This window comes from Manis pentadactyla, chromosome 8 (assembly GCF_030020395.1).
Source record: "Manis pentadactyla isolate mManPen7 chromosome 8, mManPen7.hap1, whole genome shotgun sequence".
Lineage (NCBI taxonomy): Eukaryota > Metazoa > Chordata > Mammalia > Pholidota > Manidae > Manis > Manis pentadactyla.
In genome coordinates, this window is record NC_080026.1 from 53,191,266 (window position 1) to 53,215,536 (window position 24,271).

The 24,271-nt window shown below is 34.4% G+C and overlaps 1 protein-coding gene across 5 annotated transcripts in view; it reads right to left on the reverse strand.

Annotated features, from left to right (window-relative positions):
* The window catches only part of LYST (lysosomal trafficking regulator), a 224,662-nt gene that overhangs the window by 87,272 nt on the left and 113,119 nt on the right, over positions 1-24,271 (reverse strand). For 4 of the 5 annotated variants that reach the window (XR_008998856.1, XM_036919307.2, XM_057505741.1 and 1 more), the window contains 8 exons: positions 22,645-22,814; positions 21,182-21,412; positions 19,428-19,594; positions 18,643-18,795; positions 11,213-11,365; positions 10,374-10,565; positions 8,478-8,656; positions 6,588-6,794 (listed from right to left, as the gene is read on the reverse strand). Coding sequence is in view for 4 of the 5 variants with exons in the window: in XM_036919307.2 (XP_036775202.2) it covers positions 6,588-6,794; positions 8,478-8,656; positions 10,374-10,565; positions 11,213-11,365; positions 18,643-18,795; positions 19,428-19,594; positions 21,182-21,412; positions 22,645-22,814 (1,452 nt within the window). In the remaining variant the exon portion in view is untranslated. The remainder of the gene's footprint in view (positions 1-6,587; positions 6,795-8,477; positions 8,657-10,373; positions 10,566-11,212; positions 11,366-18,642; positions 18,796-19,427; positions 19,595-21,181; positions 21,413-22,644; positions 22,815-24,271) is intronic. The other variant, XM_036919309.2, reaches the window with a different exon arrangement.

Here is a 24,271-nt window from a genome sequence, read left to right on the forward strand (position 1 = left end):
TTGTTATGTGTATATTTAGTATTTAGACATTAATTTTGCCAAATTAAAGGATAATTTTGCTTTTTAAAAATTTGCATTCATACAAATTTGCACTGCATTTTGGCTTTATGACATTTTAAACTGTGAATTGTATTAAATGTCAAAAAATGGATTTTAAAAGGCATTACATTTTGGGTTATTTAAATTAACATGGTGAATCACATCTTGTCATTTCCCAAAAGCATAAGATTAACATATGAGATGATGAAAATAGCAAAGTGCATTTTAATGCCACATTTCAAATTAGTCAGGAGACAGCTGCTACCAGACCAAAAGAGAAAAATGAGCAGACTCTGCACGAGTAAAAGGCTTGATAAGTTGGTAAATAAACAGAAATGGTAAATAACTAGAATATTTTCATGTAAGTGTCTTAAAGGTAATGTTCTTGATATAACTCTAAAAATATTTGTTTAGTATTTAATGACTTTCTAAAACCACCTTGAAAAACTATCAGAAATGTTTTTATTCATTCTGAATATCCAACGAAACACATGATTTTCTTAGACACTGAAGCTGTTTCTCATATATCATTTTAACATAGTCTGATCAATCATTTATTGGTTGGAATTCCTAGAACTAGAAAAAGTATTATTTGGGATAGATGAAAAAAAGTCTTGTTTTACCCTTCAAAAACTGATTTAAGGAACTGAATCTATTGAAACACAGATCCTGAGAAAATAGTAAAATGCTAATATGTGTAAAATAAAAATTTCAATAAAGTTTTTAAAAAGGAAAAGTTCTGAGTGGACTAAGAGGAGGGCTTTGAAGGTGGCATACAGTGAGCTGGGTATATGGTTAAATGGACAGAATGGGTATACAGACAGATAAAGGAGAGGAGATAAGACTGAGTGGACAGCATGACTAGAGCAGCATCTCAGGGGGAATACACAGGCTGTGAAGAGGTTACAAGAGACAAAGATGAGAGTATCCTGAAAGGAGAGCTACAGACTGGAGAATTAATCAGACTCAAGTTGTAACATTAGAAGATAAGCCTGGGGCTTTGAAAATGAAGCAGATTACAAATGGAATACAGCTTGGAGGCAGCTATATAAAGGCATGAAAAGATCTCTATATATTGCCATGGAATGATCTTTAGGGTATATTGTTGGTTGAAGATAGAAAAATGCAGAAGAGTGTGCATAGTTTGCTCTTTTCTTTGTGTTGAGAAGTGGAGGAGATAATATATACACTGTGTGTGCATCTGTGTGTGTATGTGTATGTGTGTATATGCACAGATTTGCTTTTCTCTCCAAAAGGAAAAAAAAGAAAATTAAGATTGTTACCTACAGGGAAAGGGAAGAATGAGGGGAGGGCATAGAGATAAAAGCTAGAACCTCTCAGAATGTGCTATGTTTCACAATTTTGATTTTGAAACCATGTAGATATTTTACATAATTAAAAACAAAATTAAACAATTAAAAACCCAATGGAATCTCTAAAACAAAAAAAAGGAGCTAACTATTCATTGCAGTTGGTGGCATAATGAAATAGAGAAAATTACTGCTTTTACAATACAGTGTTTTCATTGTCCATCCACAGTGGCATCCTAAGAACAAAAAGAACCACACAGAAATCTTAAATTGCATTCAGTGGGCTTGCGATAATGTTGCTCATCTTTATACACACACACACACACACACACACACACACACATATGAGTATAAAGATAAAGCAAATAAATAGTTATGATAAAGTCATCATGAATCATTTAAAATTGCCCACAAAAAAAAACCTAGGAATAAACCTAACCACAGAGGTGAAAGACATGAACTCTGAAAACTCTAAGACACTCATATGAGAGAAATTAAAGAAGACACCAATAAATGGAAATCTATCCAATGCTCATGGATAGGAAGAATTAATATTGTCAAAATGGCCATCCTACCCAAAGCAATTTACAGATTCAATGCAGTATCTATTAAAATACCAAAGGCATTTTTCAATGAACTAGAGCAAACCACAAAAGACATGAATAGCCAAAGCAATCTTGAGAAAGAAGAACAAAGCTGGGGGTATTAAGCTCCCTGACTTAATGGTATATTACAAAGTTACAGTAATCAAACCAGTGTGGTATTGGCATAAGAACAGACCCATAGGTCAACAGAACAGATAGCCCAGATATAAACCCACACTTACATGGTTAATTAATATACTATAAAGGAGCAATGAATATATAATGGGGAAGAGAAAGTTTCTTTAATAATGGTGCTGGTAAAACTGGACAGCCACATGTAAAGAGAATGAAACTGGATTACTGTCTAATACCATACACAAAAGTAAAGCCAAAATGGATTAAAGACCTAAATGTAAGACATGAAACCATAATGTTCTTAGAAAAAAAACATAGGCAAAATCTCTTGAACATAAATAAGCATGAGCAATTTTTCCTGGACACATCTCGTTAGGCAAGGGAAACAAAAGCAAAAATGAACTAGTGGGGCTACATCAAACTAAAAAGCTTCTGACAGCAAAAGACACCATCAACAGAACAGAAAGCAACTTACAGTATGGCAGAATATATTCATAAATGATTCATCTGATAAGGGGTTCAATGAAGAATAAAGAAGTTACATGCCTTAACACCAAAAATAGTAATAACCTAATTAAAAAATGGGCAGAGGACCTGAATAGACATTTGTCCAAAGAAGAAATATGGGTGGCTAACAGGCACATGAAAAGATGCTTCACATCGGTAATCATCGGGAAAAATGCAAATCAAAACCACAAGATATCACCTCATATTAGTCAGAATGGCCACTATCCAAAAGACAAGAACGTGTTGGTGAGGATGTGAAGAAAATCTCTGTTGGTGGGAATATAAATTAGTGCAGCCACTATGGAAAGTGGTATGGAAGTTCCTCAAAAAACTAAAAATAGAAATACCATACAACTCAGTAACTCCACTTCTAGGAATTTACCCAAAGAAAACAAAATTCCTGATCTGAAGATATATGCACTGCTATGTTTATTGCCTCATTATTTACAATAGCCAAGACACAGAACCAACCAAAATGTCCATCAATAGATGAATGGATAAAGAAGAAGTGGTGCATATACACAATGGAATATTATTCAGCCATAAAAAGAAGGAAATCCTGCCATTTGTGACAACATGAATGGACCTAAAGGATATTAAGCTATGTGAAATAGGCCAGGTGGAGAAAGACAAATACCATATGATTCCACTTATTTGTGGATTCTAAAAACAAAATGAACAAACAAAATAGGTGCATGAGAAGTGACTGGTGGTTACCATGAGGGAGGGGCTGGGTGGTAGGTGGAGAGAACTATAAATTGGTCACAGGGATGGTAGTACAGCATGGAGAATATAGCAAAAGGCTCTGTAACATCTTCCTATGTTGACAGATGGTAACTGCACTAGTGGGGGTGAGGATTTTTAAATATGGGTAACTATTGAATCACTGTGGTGTATACTTGAAAGCAATATAAGATTGTATATCAAGTATACTTTGATTTTTAAAAAGTCATCAGGAATCAGAATTATCAACAATAAAAAGAAATAAAAATATAAAATCCAAAAAAAGTGAAAGTGTCAGATGAACTCATTATTGTTTTTTTTTTTAAAAAGATACGTATTTCCTAGCTTTGTCCATTAAACAGGCTGAGAAGTGACAATACAACAGAAGTGAGGATACCTAGTCCCTAGATATGTAGTCTCTAAATACAATTATCTCATTAAAAGGAAATGGGAGCTTCCTTGGGGGGAAAAGCTTGGTTCTAGGTCTGGAAAAGGAAATGTACAAGATGACCCTGGGGCATTCTTGTGCTCCAGAAAGCAAGGAAGTTAATCATATTAACTTGTTAAAAATTAAAAAGGGCATGTTAAAAGAGCACAACAACTTGAACCTACAGAGGTGTTCAACGGAATATCAAACAGAATTGTAACTGCAATGGTTTGAAACTGTTTACAAAATTTATAAAAAATACCAAAATGGCACCTCAAAAATAAAAACCAATATAAAAAACTGAAGGTTGCTAGGGTACTAATTCATTATTCTAAAAATTAATAAATAGGGGGAAAAAACCTTACATTTCCTACTTAGACTGTATTTTAGGGTAGCAAATATTCGATAAGGGAACCTTCTTCCTTATAGAAGAACCAGAGCTAATAGATACTAGTGCAATGAGAAACTTAGAGAAATCAGCATTTTGCAGCTCATAGTGAAAAAGTGGATTTTGGCAACTAACATCGATGACTGCTAAAAACTATTAGGTTAAAGATGGAGGGTGAACTTTATAATGAATGCATCAGGCTGACACCCAAACTCAAAAAGCAGGGCAACTTGACAGTCTCTGCCTCCTGCTGTGATGTGATAGAAAATGCAAAGCATTCCTACTAAAATATTCTTTAAACAACAAACACAAAAACAAATACAAAATCAAGAACTGGAATCTTGTCAGGCCCCTTAGATCTAGAGCCACAAGGACACAATCTGCCAAATCCGGAATGTGAGAAATCCTACAGAACAAATGACTGAGTTTTGTCAACAAATACACGACATCAAAAAAAGATGGCTGTAAATTATAAGGATTTAGCACACATCAAACAAATGCAATGTGCAGGCTTTGTTTGGATTCAGAACAAGGAAACTATTAAAACATGATAAGGAAGTTAGGAAGATTTAAACACCGACTAGATATTAGATAATAAGGAATTGTTAATATATGGAGTGTAATAAGTTGAAAAGGAGTCTTTTTGGTCAGAGATAGATTCTGAAGTATTTACAGGTAAAATGATTTGATATCTGACATTTGTTTCAAAATACTACAAAGAAAAATTCAAGCTGATCAACAGTCATGTGATTTTTTAATTTCTGCCAACTTTTAGGTATGTTTGAAAGTTTCCATAATAAACTGAAAAAAAAAACCAGGTACAGTAATTTGGTCTTTAGGTGGAGAGGAGGTTACACTAATGACTGGAACATAGGGGTCAAAGTCTGAACTAGGATGGGGAAGGTAGACCACAGAGAAAGACGGCTAAATAAATGACTGGCTTTGGTAATGAAATGGATTCAAGAGTGAGGAAAAATCAAACATAGTTTCAAGTTTCCAGATGAAATCAGTAAAGCTTCCACTGACAGAAATGGAACAGTAGAGAATAGACATTGGTATGAGGAAAAGAAAATTGTTCCCACCAGGGTTGGATTTTGATGGATTGCAACTTTGCTGAGTATAAAGGAATGAAAGAACATCACTTCAAATTCTCCACAGAAGGAAAAATTATGGGGCTGGATATGCTTCTGCCTGAGGAGAGGGAAGACAATGCCCTTTGTGCTTGAGAGTCATAATATTGGGAAGAGAACCTAAATGTTGGGAAGAGCATCAAAACTGCAACCTTTTGGTTTCCAATATGATATATTTGAGTTCCCAGGTATTAAAGGGGACACCTTTCCTTTCTTATATATCATCCACTTCTTTATTTACAGGGGTATAATTTCATACAATAAAGCATATAGATACTAAGTGTTTGTTTCTATGAGTTTTGACAATAGCATATACCTAGGTAACTACTACACAACATAAGAAGTAGTACAAAGCTTCCCAATGCCCCTTTCCAATCAATTCCTCTTCTTGCTGCTCACCTCCACACAGAGACAACTACTGTCCTGAATTCTATCACCATATCTTAATTGTGCCTGTTCTTAGACTTCATCTGAATGGAACCTTAGAATGTGTATACTCTTTTGTGTTTGGTTGCCCCTTTCATCAATATAGTGTTTTTGAGCTTCATCTATAATGGCAGGTGTATCAGTAGTCTTTCCTTTTTAGTGCTGTGTAACAGTCTATTGTATAAATATATCACAATTTGTTTATACATTCTCCTGTTGATAGACATTTGCGTTATTCCAATTATTGGCTATTGGTAAAAAGGCTGTCATGGATATTGTGCAAGTCTTTTTATGGACATATATTTTAATTTCCCTTAAGTAAATATGTAAAAATGGAATTTTAGGGTCACAGGTTAAGTGTATATTTAATTTTATAAGAAACGGCTAAACAGCTTTCTAAAATGGTTGCACTATTTAAACTCTCCATCTATCACTCTTTAAGCAATAGATTTTAGAGACTCTGAAATTCTTTTATGTACTTTATTTGATCATACCAAGTGATCAGCAATTTTTTTATATTCTAAAGTGCTGTATTTTTTTAATGTCATATTTATTGTTATTTGAGCCATTCAGTATAGACATTTCATTAATAATATCATTCTTAAAAAAGTTCATAAAGAAAACAGTTCATAAAGAAAACACTTCAAGATTAAGTAACAAACTACAAAAGACCTTGTAAGAACTCAGATACAGAACTTCTTAATTTAAGCACTGGAAAAATGGAAAGGAAAATAAGCATAGAGGCCACATTGAGTCTGGCATAGAGCATCTGAAGAAAAGAACTCAGGTGGTATTTGTCTGGTAAAAAAACTGTATTTATGATGTTTGGCGTGAAAATACAGTTTATTTTCAGCTCTTGTTTTACACAATTTTACATCTTACCAGTAGCTTTTATGTAGGAAATGCAGAGATACTTACTTGCAGGGATGGGTTAAGACAGTCTCGTAATATTTCCTGATGATTGGGTTCACAAACTATTTCAAAAATTTGCTTTCTCTCTTGTAAAGGATGGGTTGGTGACAAAATATGCACTAGTAATCTCCCAAACTGCATTCGGAAGGTTTCCTTACAAGACCATAAGATCTTAGTCCACTGCTGCTTGGAACCACTGGTTTTACCTGAACCCTTAAATCAGAATAAGAATAAATTAAGATAACACTTCTTAAGCAATAATATACTAGCCTCAGCACAGCCTTAAAGATCATGGAAGGTGTTTTATTATAGATTTTTTTTAAATAGTCAAATTATAAAGATATATACATCCATACAAATGGGTGTTTAAAGAGATGGAGGTACACCAATATTTACAGGACCATTGTTCTAAATAGTCAAAAGGTGGAAACAATCCAAATGTCCATTGATGGATGAATGGATAAACAAAATGTGGTATATACACAAAATTGAATATTATTCAGCCTTATAAAGGAATAAGGTTTTGATACATGATTCAATATGGATGAGCTTGAAAACATTGTATTAAATGAAATAAACCATATCAAAAGGACAGACAATGTATGAAATATTATATGATAACTTATATGCGATATCTAGGAAGTAAAATTTATAGAGACAGGACATAGAATAGTGGTTATCAGTGACTGAGCAGCTATTGTTGTCAGGGAGTAATGGGGAGTTAAGTGTTTAATAAGTGCAGAGCAGTTTGGTATAATGAAAAAGTTGTAGGGATGTATAGTAGTAATGGTTGTACAACAATATGAATGTACTTAAAACCACCTAATTGTACCCTTAAAAACAGTTAAAATAGTAAATATTATGTTATGTATGTTTTACCACAATTATAAAAAAGAAATGAATGAAGAAGTTTAAGTACTAAGGCTTTTAAAAAATTACAAAGGGTTTGGAAATTTTAAGCTAAAGAAAAAAGAACTCTCAAAGAAGAATAGTTGATAAGCCCACACTGATTTTGTAATATAAATAAAGAGAAAGGATTCATAATAAAGACTTGAATTAGTACCAAGATATTAAGTATAATAGTCACAAACTAAGAACTGCACATAAATTGACTACCAATATTTCCAAAGAAATAACTGAAAGAGCTCGTTTCAACTGTGGTTTCATTAAGGCTAAGCCAACCCTAATCCAAACTCCTGTCTGGTTTGACATTGGAATCAGTACATCTTAGAGTTTGGTCTGTGTTTTAGAATTGGCTCTTCTATTACTCTAGTCCTAAGGGCCTTGTGTGAATGATTCAATTCTAAGTGAAACCTGCAGACACAAAAATCTAGCTTAGATGTAGAGATTGTCAGAATCATGATTTATGAGTTCTGCTAGAATTAGACTGGCCTTTGGTTCTATGGAGTGTTTTGTTCCCTATGGTCAATGGTAAGTGACCCACCGAAGACCATGTGAGCCAATGACAAATGGATCTTGACACTTTCTGGTATTCTCTCTGTGATTTTGATGGTGTTGGATATGTTTAAGCCAAGATCTAAACTTCATAACAATTATTCAAGAGTAAGTAGCTATAAATAAAGTCCTTTAACAAGTGGCTATTAATTTAAACTCTCATAGTAATCATCAAAGTCCTACTCTTTTCTGATGCTGATCTTACTAAAGAACAAAATGGCTTTCTTGTTACAGACTTAAAAACCAATGCTGAATGAAATGAGTCGTACTGGAAAGGATAAATTAGCAACATATATTACTCTTTTGTTAAAAATCAAGTAGTCTGAGTTTCAGAAAACTCTGTGAAATAGAAATATGATTTTGAAAACATATAATATAGATACATGACACCTCTACTACTTCTGTGTGAATGAACATTTCCCATGTAATTTATTTACTTACAATAGATAATTTGAATCCTTCTACCAGATACACAAACATTTCTTTCTGAAATGGGTTGAAAATGGAAGGCTGTTCATGATGAATATTTTCTTCAGAAATTTCAGTCTGGGAAATGGAGGTTTTGCTTTGAGTTGCATTTTCTGGAGTGCTCAAAATGTCAATAATGTCTGGATTAAACTCTTTGAATCAAAAAAAGAATAGAAAATTAGACCACTGCTACCCAGCCATTACAAATGGTAATGATGCTGATAGAAATACTTTATGTAGCTGATAATTCAGATGTCACAATACAAAAGTGTAGTTGGTTTATTAGATGTAGATACAGTATATTAGAGAAAAAGTGAATTCACCTAAGACAATGTAGAAATTTAAGCATTCATAAGTCATGCAAGTTTAAATTAAAGATTTATTTTACTAAAGATGAACTACACTGTAAATTAAAGCCATCCTCACGACTTTACTTTCATTAATTAAACATAAAGACCACATGTTCTTTATTTTAGGTGGATGTGCAGAACTGTTTCACTGTATATGCTGTGCTATTAAGTGCTGTGCATATGATAAAAATGGCTCAATTTCAGAGTTTAGTTTAGGGGCCAGGAAACAGGAAAAATTTTTTAAAATCTTGGGTGTATTATGTGAAACCTTCATAAGATTGTATGTCAATGATACCTTAATTTAAAAAATCTTGTGTGTATTATGTTTTTCTAGTGATTAACAATTACTGTTTTCTTTTTCCTGTCTTCTTGGGGTAATGTGAACACTTTTTAGAATTCCATTTTGACTTATCTATAGTATTTTTGAGTGTATTTCTTCATATAGCTTTTTAGTGGTTGCTCTAGGTATATTTTTTATATAAATACATAAATGATTAACCACTAGAGACATTCAAAGTAAAACCACAATACAATCTCACTACACATTTATCAGAATGGCTAAACTTAAATATAGTGAAAACTCCAAATATTGCTAAGGATGTGAAGAAAACTGGATCATTCATACATTATTTGTGGGAATGTAAAATTATACAGTTACCCTGGAAAAGTATGGCAGTTTTTTAACAGAAACAAAATACATGACTACCATACAATCCAGCAACTTCACTCCTGGCCATTTATCCCAGAAAAATAAAGACACATTCATGCAAAAACCTGCATGTAAATGTTTACAGCAGCTAGCTCTATTTGTAATAGCCCCAAATGGGAAACAACCCCAGACGGTCTTTACATACATGGATGGCTAAACAAACTAGTATATCAATACCATGGAACACTACTCAGCAGCAACAAAAAGGAATAAACCATTGATGACTCTCCAGAGAATTATGCTGAGTGAAAAAACCCAATACCAAAAGGCTACATACTACATCTATTACATAACATTCCCTAAAGGAAAATACAGAAATGGAGAACAAATTGGAGACCTGTAAGGGGTGAGGGTGTGTAGGAAGTGGATATGGCTATTAAAAAGGCAACAAAAGGGATCCTTGTGATAGAAATGTTCTGTTCCTTGACTGCATCACTGTCAATATCCTAGTAGTGATACTGGACTACAGTTTTGCAAAATCCATTAGGGAAACCAGGTAAAGGGTATATGGGATCTCTATAGTGTTTCTTAACAACTGTGAACCTATGATTATCTCAACGAGAAGTTAAAAAATATACTGGAAGTGCTCTACTGTTTTAAACTCAATGGTAAATCTAGTCCAGCTTTTAATAGATTAAAAAGTAGACCTTTATTCAAGACTATTAGTTGCAAATAAGAAATTCTTTCAATAGTGTAGATGTTAAGGTTGTTAGTGCTGTTTAAAGATTTGAAACCTAATCAGTTCCCTTGTAAATTATTTTCCTTTTAATTTAATATCTGAGTAAGAACATATTTATTGTCTAGTTTTACCTTGATAAATGATCCTGTTAACTGCTAAGACAGTGAGCCTCTGCAGTCTCTGTGCAAGTTCTGCTTCGGTTGCCTGGACAGGGTTCTCCTGGCTCATTCTCCTTTGCATCATCATATGAAGTTCATCACTTGCCACTGAACGCATTTTCATCAGAAGAGAGTCAGTTTGAGCAAGAGGAAATTTTCGAGGACCTTGCAGCATACAAATTAAAATGTCACATGTCTATAAATTAATAAGGATGAAGGAAGCTATTTTTGTTGCAAATTTTTGATTATCAGACCATGAAAAGAATCTTATTTAGTATAAAGTTAATTAATCCAAAGGAAATAGAGTGATTAAGAGAAAGTGATGTTTCTCCCTCTTTGAAGAAGTGTAACAATACTTGAGTTCAAAGTTCTAAATAATAATGCTAGAGCTTAGTAGGATGTATATTATTTGGCAAAATTTGAGTCTTCTGATAAGCTTAAAGAATTAGAAGGGTGTATGTAAGTAGTTCAGAATGTTTTGACAAAATATTTTCAAATACTGTTTCACTTCCTTGTATTCCAAAGTAATCAATAGGTTTTTAAAGCACATTGTGTTTTAGTAAGCAGATTACTATTTCTGGATAATCATCATTCTTGAATTTTATAAAGTAGTTTTGAGAAGTGTACAGTTACATATTAGAAATTAGATGAAAGTGAAGAGATCAGAAAGATGAATATAATTCTGGAGATTTGCTATTAAAATGATTTGGTGCATATACATTACTTGAAATTCAACCCTACAAAAGCATTTCCCAAGAAATGTTTCATCAGACTAAACAGGTAGGAGTAGCATTCCTGCACCATTACTGCACCTGCTCTGAGAGGCACCACACAGGTAGTGGATCCAGGAGAAAACGGGGGTACTGAGTCATGATTTAATGGGCTGAAGGAAGGAAGTTGACCATAGGAATGAAAATGATGCCTTGGCAGGTGAGGAATAACGGAGTCCTTCATTAGGATTGAACCTTTATTTTAAATTATGAAAACATATATCAGTCTCCAATAAATAGCCTCTGCAAACATTATCTACGTGTAAATAATTTTATGATAGTTTTTAATGAATCATCCTGCAAGATAAATATTTTAATAGCATTTTAAATTGTCCAGTATTTTTGGTGACCAGTATTTCTAATCAGTTAATATATTTTGGTGGGTAGAGTCACTTTTGAGACAAAAATAAAGCAAATAGAAAGAAAAAAAGGTTCATATCTGGACATATTCAAGAAAAATATTGTCAGACTATGTCCTTAGTTTAAGCAGATTCTTCCTAATGTCTACATCTCTGACAGCTTTCATACTATATAAGCAGCTGATAATCACATGAGAGGCACAGCAATGTGCATTTGAGTAAGGAAATGTTAAGTCTTCTCTAGTACTAGGCTCTTTAAAAAGTGGTAGGGTACTTCAGCAGTCATACTATAGCTACACCAAGCTGATGTGGCCTTAGGTACACCTCTTTCTACACCTTAGTTTTTTCATATGTAAGATGTGAACTGGAAAGTAAAGTAGAGACCATTTCATAGGCAGATATTTGGCACTATCTGACACTATATTAAATATATCTGGGTATAGGCTTATTGACTATTTTCTACAGTAAAATATAAGTTCCATGAGAGCAGAAAAAATAACAACTGGTATATGGCTGATGCCAAAAAAAAATTTGATGGTTGAGTGAATGGATAAAGAGGGTTGTTTTGTGAGTTAAATAAAATATTGGAGGTAAAACAAAATGCCTATTTCAAACAAAGAATTAAAAGATGTCAATAGTTGGTATTAATGGTGGAAATGTAAAGGAAATTCATTTGTATGTGAATAATATTAAGGATACACATTTATATATATATATATACACGTATATATTTACTTATGACAGTGTAAATAGTTGTGTAGCAGTTTAAATAATACCCTGATACTTCCATCTACCATCATGAATTAAGGTGATGTGTAAAGTTTTCACATTGTTAATCAGATAAGTAAAAATATACATACAGAAGAATATACACTGCTACCCAATTTATAAAGGCAAAAATAAACAAGTAAAAAAGAAAAATTATATTTGAAAATCCACCAACATGATCCACTACATCAACAAAAAGGACAAAAATCACATGATCATCTCCACAGATGCTGAAAAAGCATCTGACAAAATTCAACATCCATTCATGATAAAAACTCTCAACAAAATGGGTATACAGGACAAGTACCTCAACATAATAAAGGCCATATATGACAAACCCACAGCCAACATCATACTTAACAATGAAAAGCTGAAAGCATTTCTTCTAAGATCAGGAACAAGACAAGGATGCCCACTGTCCCCACTTTTATTCAACATAGTACTGGAGGTCCTAGCCATGGCAATCAGACAACACAAAGAAATAAAAGGCATCCAGATTGGTAAGGAACAAGTTAAACTGTCACTGTTTGCAGATGACATGATATTGTACATTAAAAAACCCTAAATAATCCACTCCAAAACTACTAGAAGTAATATCTGAATTCGGCAAAGTTGCACAATACAAAATTAATACACAGGACCCAGGAATTCCAATCCTAGGAATTTACCCTAAGAATGCAGCAGCCCAGTTTGAAAAAGACATACGCACCCCTATGTTTATCGCAGCACTATTTACAATAGCCAAGAATGGAAGCAACCTAAGTGTCCATCAGTAGATGAATGGATAAAGAAGATCTGGTACATATACACAATGGAATTTTATTCAGCCATAAGAAGAAAACAAATCCTACCATTTGCAACAAAATGGATGGAGCTAGAGGGTATTATGCTCAGTGAAATAAGCTAGGCAGAGAAAGACAAGTATCAAATGATTTCACTCATCTGTGGAGCATAAGAACAAAGCAAAAACTGTAGGAACAAAACAACAGCAGATTCACAGAACTCAAGAATGGATTAATGGTTACCAAAGGGAAAGGGAATGGGGAGGATGGGTGGGAAGGGAGGGATAAGGGGAAAAGAAAAGGGGGGGGGCATTACAATTAGCGGACATAATGTGGGTGGGGGGAAAGGGGAGGGCTGTACAACACAGATAAGTAGTGAATCTATAGCACCTTACAATGCTGATGGACTGTAAGGGGGTATGTGGTGGGGACTTAATGATGGGGCAAGTCTAGTAAACATAATGTTGGTCATGTAACTGTACATTAATGATAGCAAAATAAATAAATAAAATAATTTAAAAAATTAATACACAGAAATCTGTTGCATTCCTATATACTCACAACAAACTAGCAGAAAGAGAAATCAGGAAAGCAATTCCATTGACAATTGCATCAAAAAGAATAAAATACCTAGGAATAAACCAAACCAAGGGAGTGAAGGACTTATACCCTGAAAATTACAAGACGCTCTTGAGAGAAATCAAAGAAGACACCAATAAATGGAAATACATCTCATGCTCATGGGTAGAAAGAATTAATATTGTCAAAATGGCCATCCTGCCTAAAGCAGTCTACAGATTCAATGCAATCCCTATCAAAATACCAACAGCATTCTTCAATGAACCAGAAGAAATAGTTCTAAAATTCATATGGAACCACAAAAGACCCTAAATAGCCAAAACAATCCTTTGAAGGAAGAATAAAGCAGGGAAGATTATGGTCCTCAACTTCAAGCTCTACTACAAAGCCACAGTATTCAAGACAATTTGGTACTGGCACAAAAACAGACCCACAGACCAATGGAACAGAATTGAGAGCCCAGATATAAACCCACACATATAGGGCCAATTAATATATGATAAAGTAGCCATGGACATACAATGAAGAAATGACAGCCTCTTCAACAGCTGGTGTTGGCAAAACTGGACAGCTACATGTAAGAGAATGAAACTAGATTACTGTCCAACTCCATACACAAAAGTAAACTTGAAATGGGTCAAAGACCTGAATGTAAGTCATGAAACCATAAAACTGTTTGAAGAAAACATAGGCAAAAATCTCTCAAATATAAATATGAGCAACTTTTTCATTAACATTATCTCCTTAGGCAAGGGAAACAAAAGCAAAAATGAACAAGTGGGACTACATCAAACTTAAAAGCTTCTGAATAGCAAAGGACACCATCAGTAGAACCAAAAAACATCCTACAGTATGGGAGACTATATTCATAAATGACATATCCGATTAGGGGTCAACATCCAATATATATAAAGAGCTCACATGCCTCAACACCCAAAAAGCAAATAACCCAATTAAAAAATGGGCAGAGAATCTGAACAGATACTTCTCCAAAGAAGAAATTCAGATGGCCAACAGGCACATGAAAAGATGCTCCACATCACTAATCATCAAGGAAATGCAAATTAAAACCACAATGAGATATCACTTCACACCAGTTAGGATGGCTAACAACCAAAAGATAAGCAACAACAAATGCTAGCATGGATGCAGAGAAAAAGGAATCCTCCTACACTGTTGGTGGGAATGTAAATTAGTTCAACCATTGTGGAAAGCAGTATGGAGGTTCCTCAAAAAACTAAAAATAGAAATACCATTTGACATAGGAATTCTACTCTTAGGAATTTACCCAAAGAAAACAAGATCACAGATTCAAAAAGACAATATGCACCCCTATGTTTATTGCAGCACTATTTATAATAGCCAAGACATGGAAGCCACCTAAGTGTCCATCAGTGGATGAATGGATAAAGAAGAAGTGGTACATATACACAATGGAATATTATTCAGCCATAGAAGGAAACAAATGCTACCATTTGCAACAACATGGCCAGAGCTAAAGGGTATTATGCTCAGTGAAATAGGCCAGGTGGAGAAAGACAAGTGACAAATGACTTCACTCATCTGTGGAGTATAACAACAAAGCAAAAACTGAAGGAACAAAACAGCAGCAGACTCACAGAACCCAGGAATGGACTAGTGGTTACCAAAGGGAAAGGGGTTAGGGAGGGTGGGTGGTAAGGGAGGGATAAGGGGATTAAGGGGTATTATGATTAGCTCACATAATACAGGAGGGGGCACCAGGAAGGCACTATTGCATAGAGAAGACAAGTAGTGACTTTATAGCATCTTACTATGCTGATGTACAGTATCTGTAATGGGGTATGTGGTGGGGACTTGATAATAGGGGGTAATGTAGTAACCACAATGCTGCTCATGTGAAACCTGAGTGTAAGATTGTATATCAATGATACCTTAATAAAAGAAACCCTTTGTTTATCAATAAAAACTAGGGAAGATCATGGCAAATCAATATAATAGATTATTAAGCATATTAAACATAAAGAATATTTATATTACATGGGAAAATGTCTGTAATACAGTGATTAGAAATGGAAACCAGTTTATAAACAGAAGGTAAACTATGATACCATTTAGGCAAAATTACATCTTTCAGTATATATTTATACTGAAAGAAGACTTAGGGTCTAAGGATCAGAGCTTTGTTCACTGGACAGCAGGGAACCATCAGTGCTGCTGAGCACAAGAATGGTACATGAGTCAGGCCATAAAAAAGATTAATCAGGCAATAAAATAGTATCTAGCTCCTTTAAGAGTATGAGAACTTGAAATATAGAAATGATTAAAGTGTTGCTGAACAAATTTTGGTCTCCCAAAACCATGGATATATTGGGCTTCACTGAGTTAATCTGTCTATTAATCAAAGAACGTGGCATGTGGCTGTAGTAGCAGCTGCAGCTGCTAGCTGTCCCCACCACTCCTGCTGGCAGTGCAGGGAGGGGCAGTGAGGTTGGAGGTGTCACTTGCCTCAGTAGTTTTCAATAAATGCTAAGTGAATATATTTAGGAAAAAACAGTCCTCCAAAGTAATTAGCACTAATGAGAACAGGTTGTTTTCAATCTTTGAAGGAATAGTTCATTACCTAAATGATAGAAATGGTAGAAATATAAACCTTTAGTCACTTTAGTATCATGAACAAATGAACTTAAATGGGTTTTTATAGCCATATTGCTCAGAAGAAGAGAAGCTTCAGTACTTTGTACCTTTTGTACCTATCAGATACAAAGCCAATACAGCTTGACAACAGCTTCTGACTAATAGTAAAGAACTAAAACACAGTCTTTTCCAAGTACATGTGTAAATCAATATGAAGGAACTGCAAAGCAACAATTCATCACATATAAAGTAGTATTTTGTAAACTGGATTCACAAAGACAGAATTTAAATAAGGCAGTATTTAAAACAAGAAGGATTCTTGGGAGATAGCTCAGAAAGGTGGGTCCTGAAGCTATGGATGTGGTCCTGAAGTTACTACAGACCTGGAATGTGGATGTAGGGAGGACACAAAGGGAAGAGTGCAGGTGCTTCTGTCCCGGCAGTCTCTAATCTCTAGCCTCAGTGAATTTGCAAAATGAGAAAACTGGACTGGTGACTTTTAAGGTCCTTTATCAAGTCCAAAATTGGTAGGATTCTATAAGCGTCCTATGGCTTACAGTCATTGCATTTACTTAAGAGTGAAAATACAGCCCAGGGTTAAGAGGCCGAAGGAGAATAAAAGGAGAATGGCCTAGAGAAAAGGACTAAAAGCCCATTAAACACTTTAAAATGACTCAAATAAACAAAAAATAAACAATAACAAACTTGGAGCTATGCAGGGCTCTAAGGCTGAAGTTGATAAAAGTGCTAGTATCTAAAGACAGAGAAGACAGATTGCTGGGAAATCACAGATCAAAATGAAAATAGCAAGAAGGCTAAAGTGTTAGCCCAGGCACAAGCTGATTACCATCCACCCCAGGGATCTAGGTGTAGAAGAGAAGAGAAGAGAATGAGAAATAGCAACAAGAAAGCAACAGCAGGAATTCATAAAAGTATTAGAGTATACTTTCCTTTATCAACAGAGGGTGAATTCCAATCCTACAAAGGAAAGGGGATCCAAAAACAACCTTTTGGCATGTAGGCAGCTAAGTATCACTGCCAGACTGGGTAAAAGCTAGAATTCTACCTGGGACAAAAGGGGTGTTAACTGTGAGGGCAGCTCTCAAGGAGGGACTGTGTTCAGATATTCAGTTAAGGAAGAATGTATGTGGGTGGTAAGTTTACTCTTGTGGATGCTTTAGAAGTTTCATTTACATAAGTTTTTATTTAGCATAATCTAAACATACTGCTGCAAAACATGTATAGTTAATAGTTTTTTTCTACAGATTAGTTTTTCACATGATCCTAAAATTTGGCATAGCACAAAACACAATGAAGTAGTTTAACACAGGTAGAAGAAAGATTTGGATTTAAAAGACCTTAAAACTGAAAGGGTGATTAACCTTCAAACAATTTACCAAGTACAGTTTGGAGATACATATACACCCACTATACGTACATACACGATATGTGTATGAGTATGTGTATTTAGATTCTATGTGTGTGTGTGTTTGTGTATGTGTGTGTGTGTTGGGGGCTGTTTATGCTATATCTCTGAAATATGGGTATGAAGGTCATAGCAAATTTTATGGAAAAAATGGGGAAGTTTACAATTTGATGATATGTACTAATTCACAGCAAGCCCTGATGCCACATGCATTCTAACCACATCTGAGCCCCCAACATCTCTTCTGCCCTGCCTATTACAATAGCCTCCTACCTGGACCTCCATTACCTTTCTTGCTTTCCTTTAATCCACTCTCTACACAATGGTCTTTATAAAATGTAAATCTGATTATGTCATGACACCTACTTAAAAATCTTTGATGATTTCCCATTAGGATAAAATCTAAATTCTTTATGATGGACGACATCTTTATGTATGAACCGGCCCACACCATCCTGAGTTGCCTTGTCAGTATCACACCCTCCTCACTGTCTCTAGAGTACCTGCTGGTATCTGCCAGTAACACTCTTTCTCTGACTCTCTACCTCAGTAACTCCTTTCTCAACCTTTACGTCTATGCTGGAATTTCACCTCCCCAGAGACTTCTTACGTAAGGAGTTACATAAATCAGGTTGCCCTGTTACAGTCTCTATTACTACCCTCTACATTTCTCTACTATTTTATAAACTCTGCAAGGGCTGATTCTGTGTCTGTTTTTTCATCATTCTATCTTCAACATTTAACACACTGCTTGGCACAAGGGAGATGGTAAGAGAAAACTGAGAAAAGAACTGAAAAGAAGGCAGTAGAAAATAGCTTCCCCTTCTCAAACTTTATTTAACTTTTTAAGCTAAGAAATATTTTTAAAATGTGAATGGCATCAGAATATAGGAAAGTCAAGCTACCTTCAATTTACAGTTATTAAAATATTTCAATACTCACCAGCAATGCTCTTCCGCTTTTGAAATATTGCATGATGGGGAGCAGTAAGTGACTGGAATGAATCTGTAAGGTTTTCAGAGTCATGATTTGCAGTGCTCCTTATAAATTCCATAGCAGCCTGGAGAACTCTAAACTGCAGTGCAACAGCCATATCTAAAAACAGAAGATACTAGAATGTTTTCAAGCTATGTGGTGGTTAATTTTTAAAACTGAATTGATTTTTATATTCATGCAATATCTAACTGTCAAAAATGTTCTGTTAGACACAAATTTAAAAATTTTGATCAACATGGGCTCTTGGTGGTACATATTTTTAAGCAGTCTTTGAAAGAATTTTAAAGCAAATTTCCAAATGGTTGTTATAAAAAATTCTATGGGAAAATACTGACTCACAGATTTATCTGATTTTATATAATTGCTTTAAGAAATAGGCTTTTAAGATATAAAAGGCAAGATTAACTAGAAATTCTCACGTTTTTCTGTTTCATATTCACTTTAATATTTGCCATGAAAGAAAACTAATGGGGATTATTATTAAACAATAGCCATTTAATTCTACTTGGTAAGAAAAATAAGTGGCTTTAATGATGCTACTAACTACATCAAGGATTCATTTAAAAGTTTTTGCCACTTAGAAAAGCCTTACTTTTAACATTAATAGATATCATCACAAAATTAAGGATGAACCTTCAGTAACACAGTTTCCAAAAGAAAGACATTAAGTTCAAACAACATATTAGGCTATTATACAACTCCTCCCCAAATCCACAAAATTTAAATCTTACTTTGTGTCCTTTTGTTTTTGCTATTTTGAAGATATCCAAGAAGTACAATAAGGTCTTCAATAACCCTAAAGTATTGTGAGCCTGAGGAACTGCAAGCATGAATTGTAACTGCTATGAAAAGTTGCTGTATATCACAAGCAAGCAACTTGTATTCATTCAAAGGAACACTACAAAAAAAGAACAAATAATTTATGGCACAGAGAACTGTTTTAAATTCTTCTACCAGCATTCATTTATTCACACGATCCTTCTATATTTATTCATGCTTATACTATGGTAGGTAACACAAATTACATGCTTGGAATGGAAATAAGAGGACATGCTTTGATGCCTGTTGAAAAGTGTATTGTCTTGCAGAGGACCAGACAAGTAAAGAGATAACTATAAATAGTAAATGGTGGTACCTGAAACAACAAAGAGTAACACAAGGTTCTACGAGAATGCATAGGCACATTGCTACCCCACACCAAAGGTGAAGACTTTATGGGTATGAGTAGGAACTTCTAAGAAGACTTCTCGGAGAAGGTAAATTTGAGTAAATTAATCTCTGTGAAGCTTGTTTACACTAATTACAGTTATTTTAAGGATTAAAATATATAATAGATTTGAACAAATATTAATTGCTTATAAATACCTAATAAATATGTATTACTTACTTCTGTCCCTTAAAATCTACCTCAGTGTGTGATATTAAGCCTAAATACTTCTCTCCATTTAGTTTTTCCAAAGCAAGCAAGAGTTAGAAATGCTAACTGTTTGGGACCAATTAATAGAGTAGCATACAGGGACATTCAGTAGGCCCAAATTATTTTTTAAAAAAATACAACAAACTACTTTTAGGAGAAGCCTGAAGGCAGTCTTCCCAAATTTCATGCATTGTACTGTAATCAAGACTAAGTGTTTTGAGGAAATATAATACTTAGTATTTCTCATATGCCTTGCACAGATCCTAAATTTAACAGGTGTCCAATTAAAATTGAACTGAACTGAGTACAAGGAGTCTCTCTTGCAGGGCCTCCTTGGCCTAGAGAATCACAAGGATATGGTCTGCCTTCTCTGCAAAAATATAGGTAATATTTAATGCTTTAACATGCAATAAGATGATGCTTCTGGAGATCTTATTTTAACATTATGCAAATAAAAATGTTACACCACACATCAAAAATGAAGACACCAAAGGAACAAAATCCAAATATAAATACAATCCCCTAACATAATTTTTTAAACTATTAATCAACTTGGTGAGCAGCCACCTGCCAATGCATTTTTTAATATTAGAAATTAATTTATGGTAATAATGGTATGGTATGCTATAAGTAGGATAGCATGGTGAATTGAAAACAGGCTTTTTAAGTGAGACACATTCAGTCTCAAGTTCTCTGCTATTAGTTGTGTGTTCTTCAACAAGGTACTGTATCTCTTTAGTCTTCACTTTCCTATTCCTATGTGGACAATATTTTTTATAAGACTACAGCAGAAGCTCGGTAAGTATATTTGAGGACAGTTAATTTTATTCAACTTGGCTTCAGGTTCTAAATACCTAAAGTAGGTCACCTAAGCACTTTATTTTTAACCAAACTGTTGAAAAAGATGGAAAATACACACCCTCCAAATCTAATCTAATCAGTTTTTTCAGGAAAGAAGTTCTTTGAAAGTATTTTGACAATTCAGATGCTTTAATGTAGCCTATTATTATAGTTTTCACTTTCCAATATATTACCAGATGTAGGTTTAAATAATGATTTAAAACTTACTTTTTTTCTAATCCATTCAGAGTTGCTACTGTATTACATAACACATAGAGTAGACCATTATCCAACAACATATCTGCTACCTTAGAACAAGAATTTAATATTTGGAGAAGAAGTAAAAGAGCATTATGCAATAGCATGTTGTCATAGAGGGAGGTCTCTACTAGTCCCAGAATAGGAATGACAGACCACTTCTGAAAAAGTTCCATGTTTTTCACATCTTCTAGATCAAATCTATAATAAATAATACAGTTAAAAGCATGTTAGAAGCAATCAACCACAAAATAAGGAAAAGATGATTACAATATGGGCTGTTGTGTTAACTTGATTTCAAAGCTAAAAAAAAAATTGAGGGAACAAGGATTTTTAACCTTATTTTAGATCATAGACTCTTCCAATAAGATAAAATGTGTTATTAGAAGTCTGTGCTGAGGTAAATATACAAACATTCTGATGCAACATGTATACAATTTCATGGTTTCAAATGACTGACTCACATCATTTATGGGACCTTTAGGGGTCCCAGAACCCCTGTTTTAGGGATCTATATAACATGTGCACAGGAAAATAATAGTATCTGAGAGAGCTAGTAAAAAGAGGTCTAGCAAAAGGAATGAATTTTGAGATCTTGCCCCAATATTATTTGCCTCTGTAATAGAGGGAAATAATTTAATCATTTTGTGCCTCATTTTCCTTTTCTGTCAAATACATGTGGTGATATTTGCCCTACTTTCTTCTCAAGGCTGTTGTGAGAATCAAATGAGATAATTGCTGAATTACTTTGAAAGAGCCAAAAGCTGTATGCAAATGAAAATACTATTGTCATCCCGTAATCAGTAAGTATATTCCTTAAGGACCAATTCAGACCTTGAGGAATTTGCTTAATAATAAGTAGGCTATACTTTTAATAATAGCAAGACACACATTTCTCTCTACTTTATCACACACAGAAATAACAAATTTAACTTTTCAGCCAAACTTTTAGTTTGGAAGAAAATATTTTTGTATTTATCTGCTAATCCTTCAGTATTGTATATACCAGGGTTCAATCTCTGTAAACAGTATACCAGAATTCCAGGCAAAGGGTTCAACCTCCTCCCAGATAACCTGAAGACTCTGAGGTAATGAGAGCTTCTCTGTGATCACTCATGCTATCTGTTGCTGAAAATACAGGAACAGGAACCACCTTCTTTTCAGTCAACTCTCTCGTGTTGATACTATGTACCAAAGCTTAACTTTCTTCTATTTGATGCAGCATTTATTTGTTTCTAGTTTCTAGTTAGTGAATGAAATACAAAGGAAGAATTTATACTAGGAAGAATATCATATAGATTCACCTGGAAAATGACATTTGGCAGATTTTTTTCTAAAATGTCCAAATAATTTTGTTAAGAATCAGTTTAATAAATTTTACATCTAAGACAAACAATCCCCAATTATGGGGGAGGAAGAATGAATCCACTTACTCCTCATCAAGGCTAATACGTCGACCAAAGAACATTTCAATGAAGCATTCTAACAATTCCTGAGTTCCCCGATGAAGATACAACTGGTTGGCTAGCAAGGAAAAGCCACGATTCTTCAGAAACTTATCTTTTTGTTCCTTAGAGGCTCTATTAAAATATGCACCTAAGAGCTAAGAAAAAAATTAAGATAACTTATATAATGTATTAAAATTGTATATAACATATGCAAAGCAGTGTATTATATTTGTAAGTTGTTTAATTTTATATGTATAGAACATAGGAAGCACAAAAAAAATGCCACCTCCATGGCAAAATAAAAATACACTTTGTTTCTGACTTTTATGAAATGCTGCTGATGACTTTATCTTAGAGCTCTTAATATTTTGTGACAGGGAAATTAGCTTTTTAGCTAAGCATGGACACTGGCAGCATTACTTGAGTGTAAGTAGAATATTTGTGCCTAATTCTGAAGGAAAAAAAAAATCAGTCAACATTGTACTATGCTCTCTCTGCAAAAGGTGTGTGTGTGTGTGTGTGTGTGTGTGTGTGTGTGTGTGTGTGTGTATCTGTGTGGCTTAGATAAATTATGCTGAGCACAAGCCTATATTTTCACCTTCTCTAGTATTTTCAATGCAACACTGAAAAAGCCGATTAATTATTTTTCCTGCCAAACTCAGTTCTCCATGGTTCTGATCTTAGAGCACAGTAGGACCACCCTCCTAGACTCAAGGCTAAACTCACTTTTGGCTTTTTTGTCCTTAATTACCTGTGTAATCGTGAAGGCACCTCTTCTCCATTCCAGTGAGTGTCTCTCAAATCTGTCCATCCTGTGACTTCCTGCTTCCACAGAACAGGAAGCCATCATTCCTCCCCGAGAATGTTGTGCCAGTCTGTTAGCAGAACACTTCCACCTCTCTCCCCTGTAATCACTCCCTCATAGGGTGACAGACATTTCTCCCCAAACACACATCTACTTACTGCCCTACTTAAAAAGCTTTCTAAGTTTACAGAACTCAAAATACACTTTTTGCATGAATCCTTCCCTGGCTCTTCCATCAGAATGAATTGTTTTTCCTACGCTCCCACTCTTCTTTATTAATACTGCCATTGAAGCACTCATCAAGAAGTCCTCAATTTTACTTCATTGGGTATATCTCTCCCTTGCTGAACTGACTCCTTGAATGCAGGGGCTTTTATTATTTCTGTTGTATTCCACATAGCTACAGGCTCAGTGTTTTGTGCATGGATGGAAGCTTAATAAATAAATGGGTTGAATTGCAAGTGATTAAACAACATCCTACATCAAGACAATTGAAAGAAAATGAGAATTTTTAAAAGACCATTTCAATATTGGGTTGTTATTCAGTGGAAATTATTCATATCAAACATTTATTCATTCAACAACGTACCTAGTATCTATTATATACTAGGCACAGGATGCCTACTCTCATGGAGCCTATATTTCAGTGTGGAAAATAATATAAAAAAAAAAACAAGTACAGAAATAAATTTTTAAAATACTTATAAGACAGAACTAGGATGTTATGCTGGGATAAATGAGGAAAGCTATTTTGAAAGGTGATCAGGGAAGGCCTCTCTGAAAAGGTGACATCTGAGCTGAAACCTG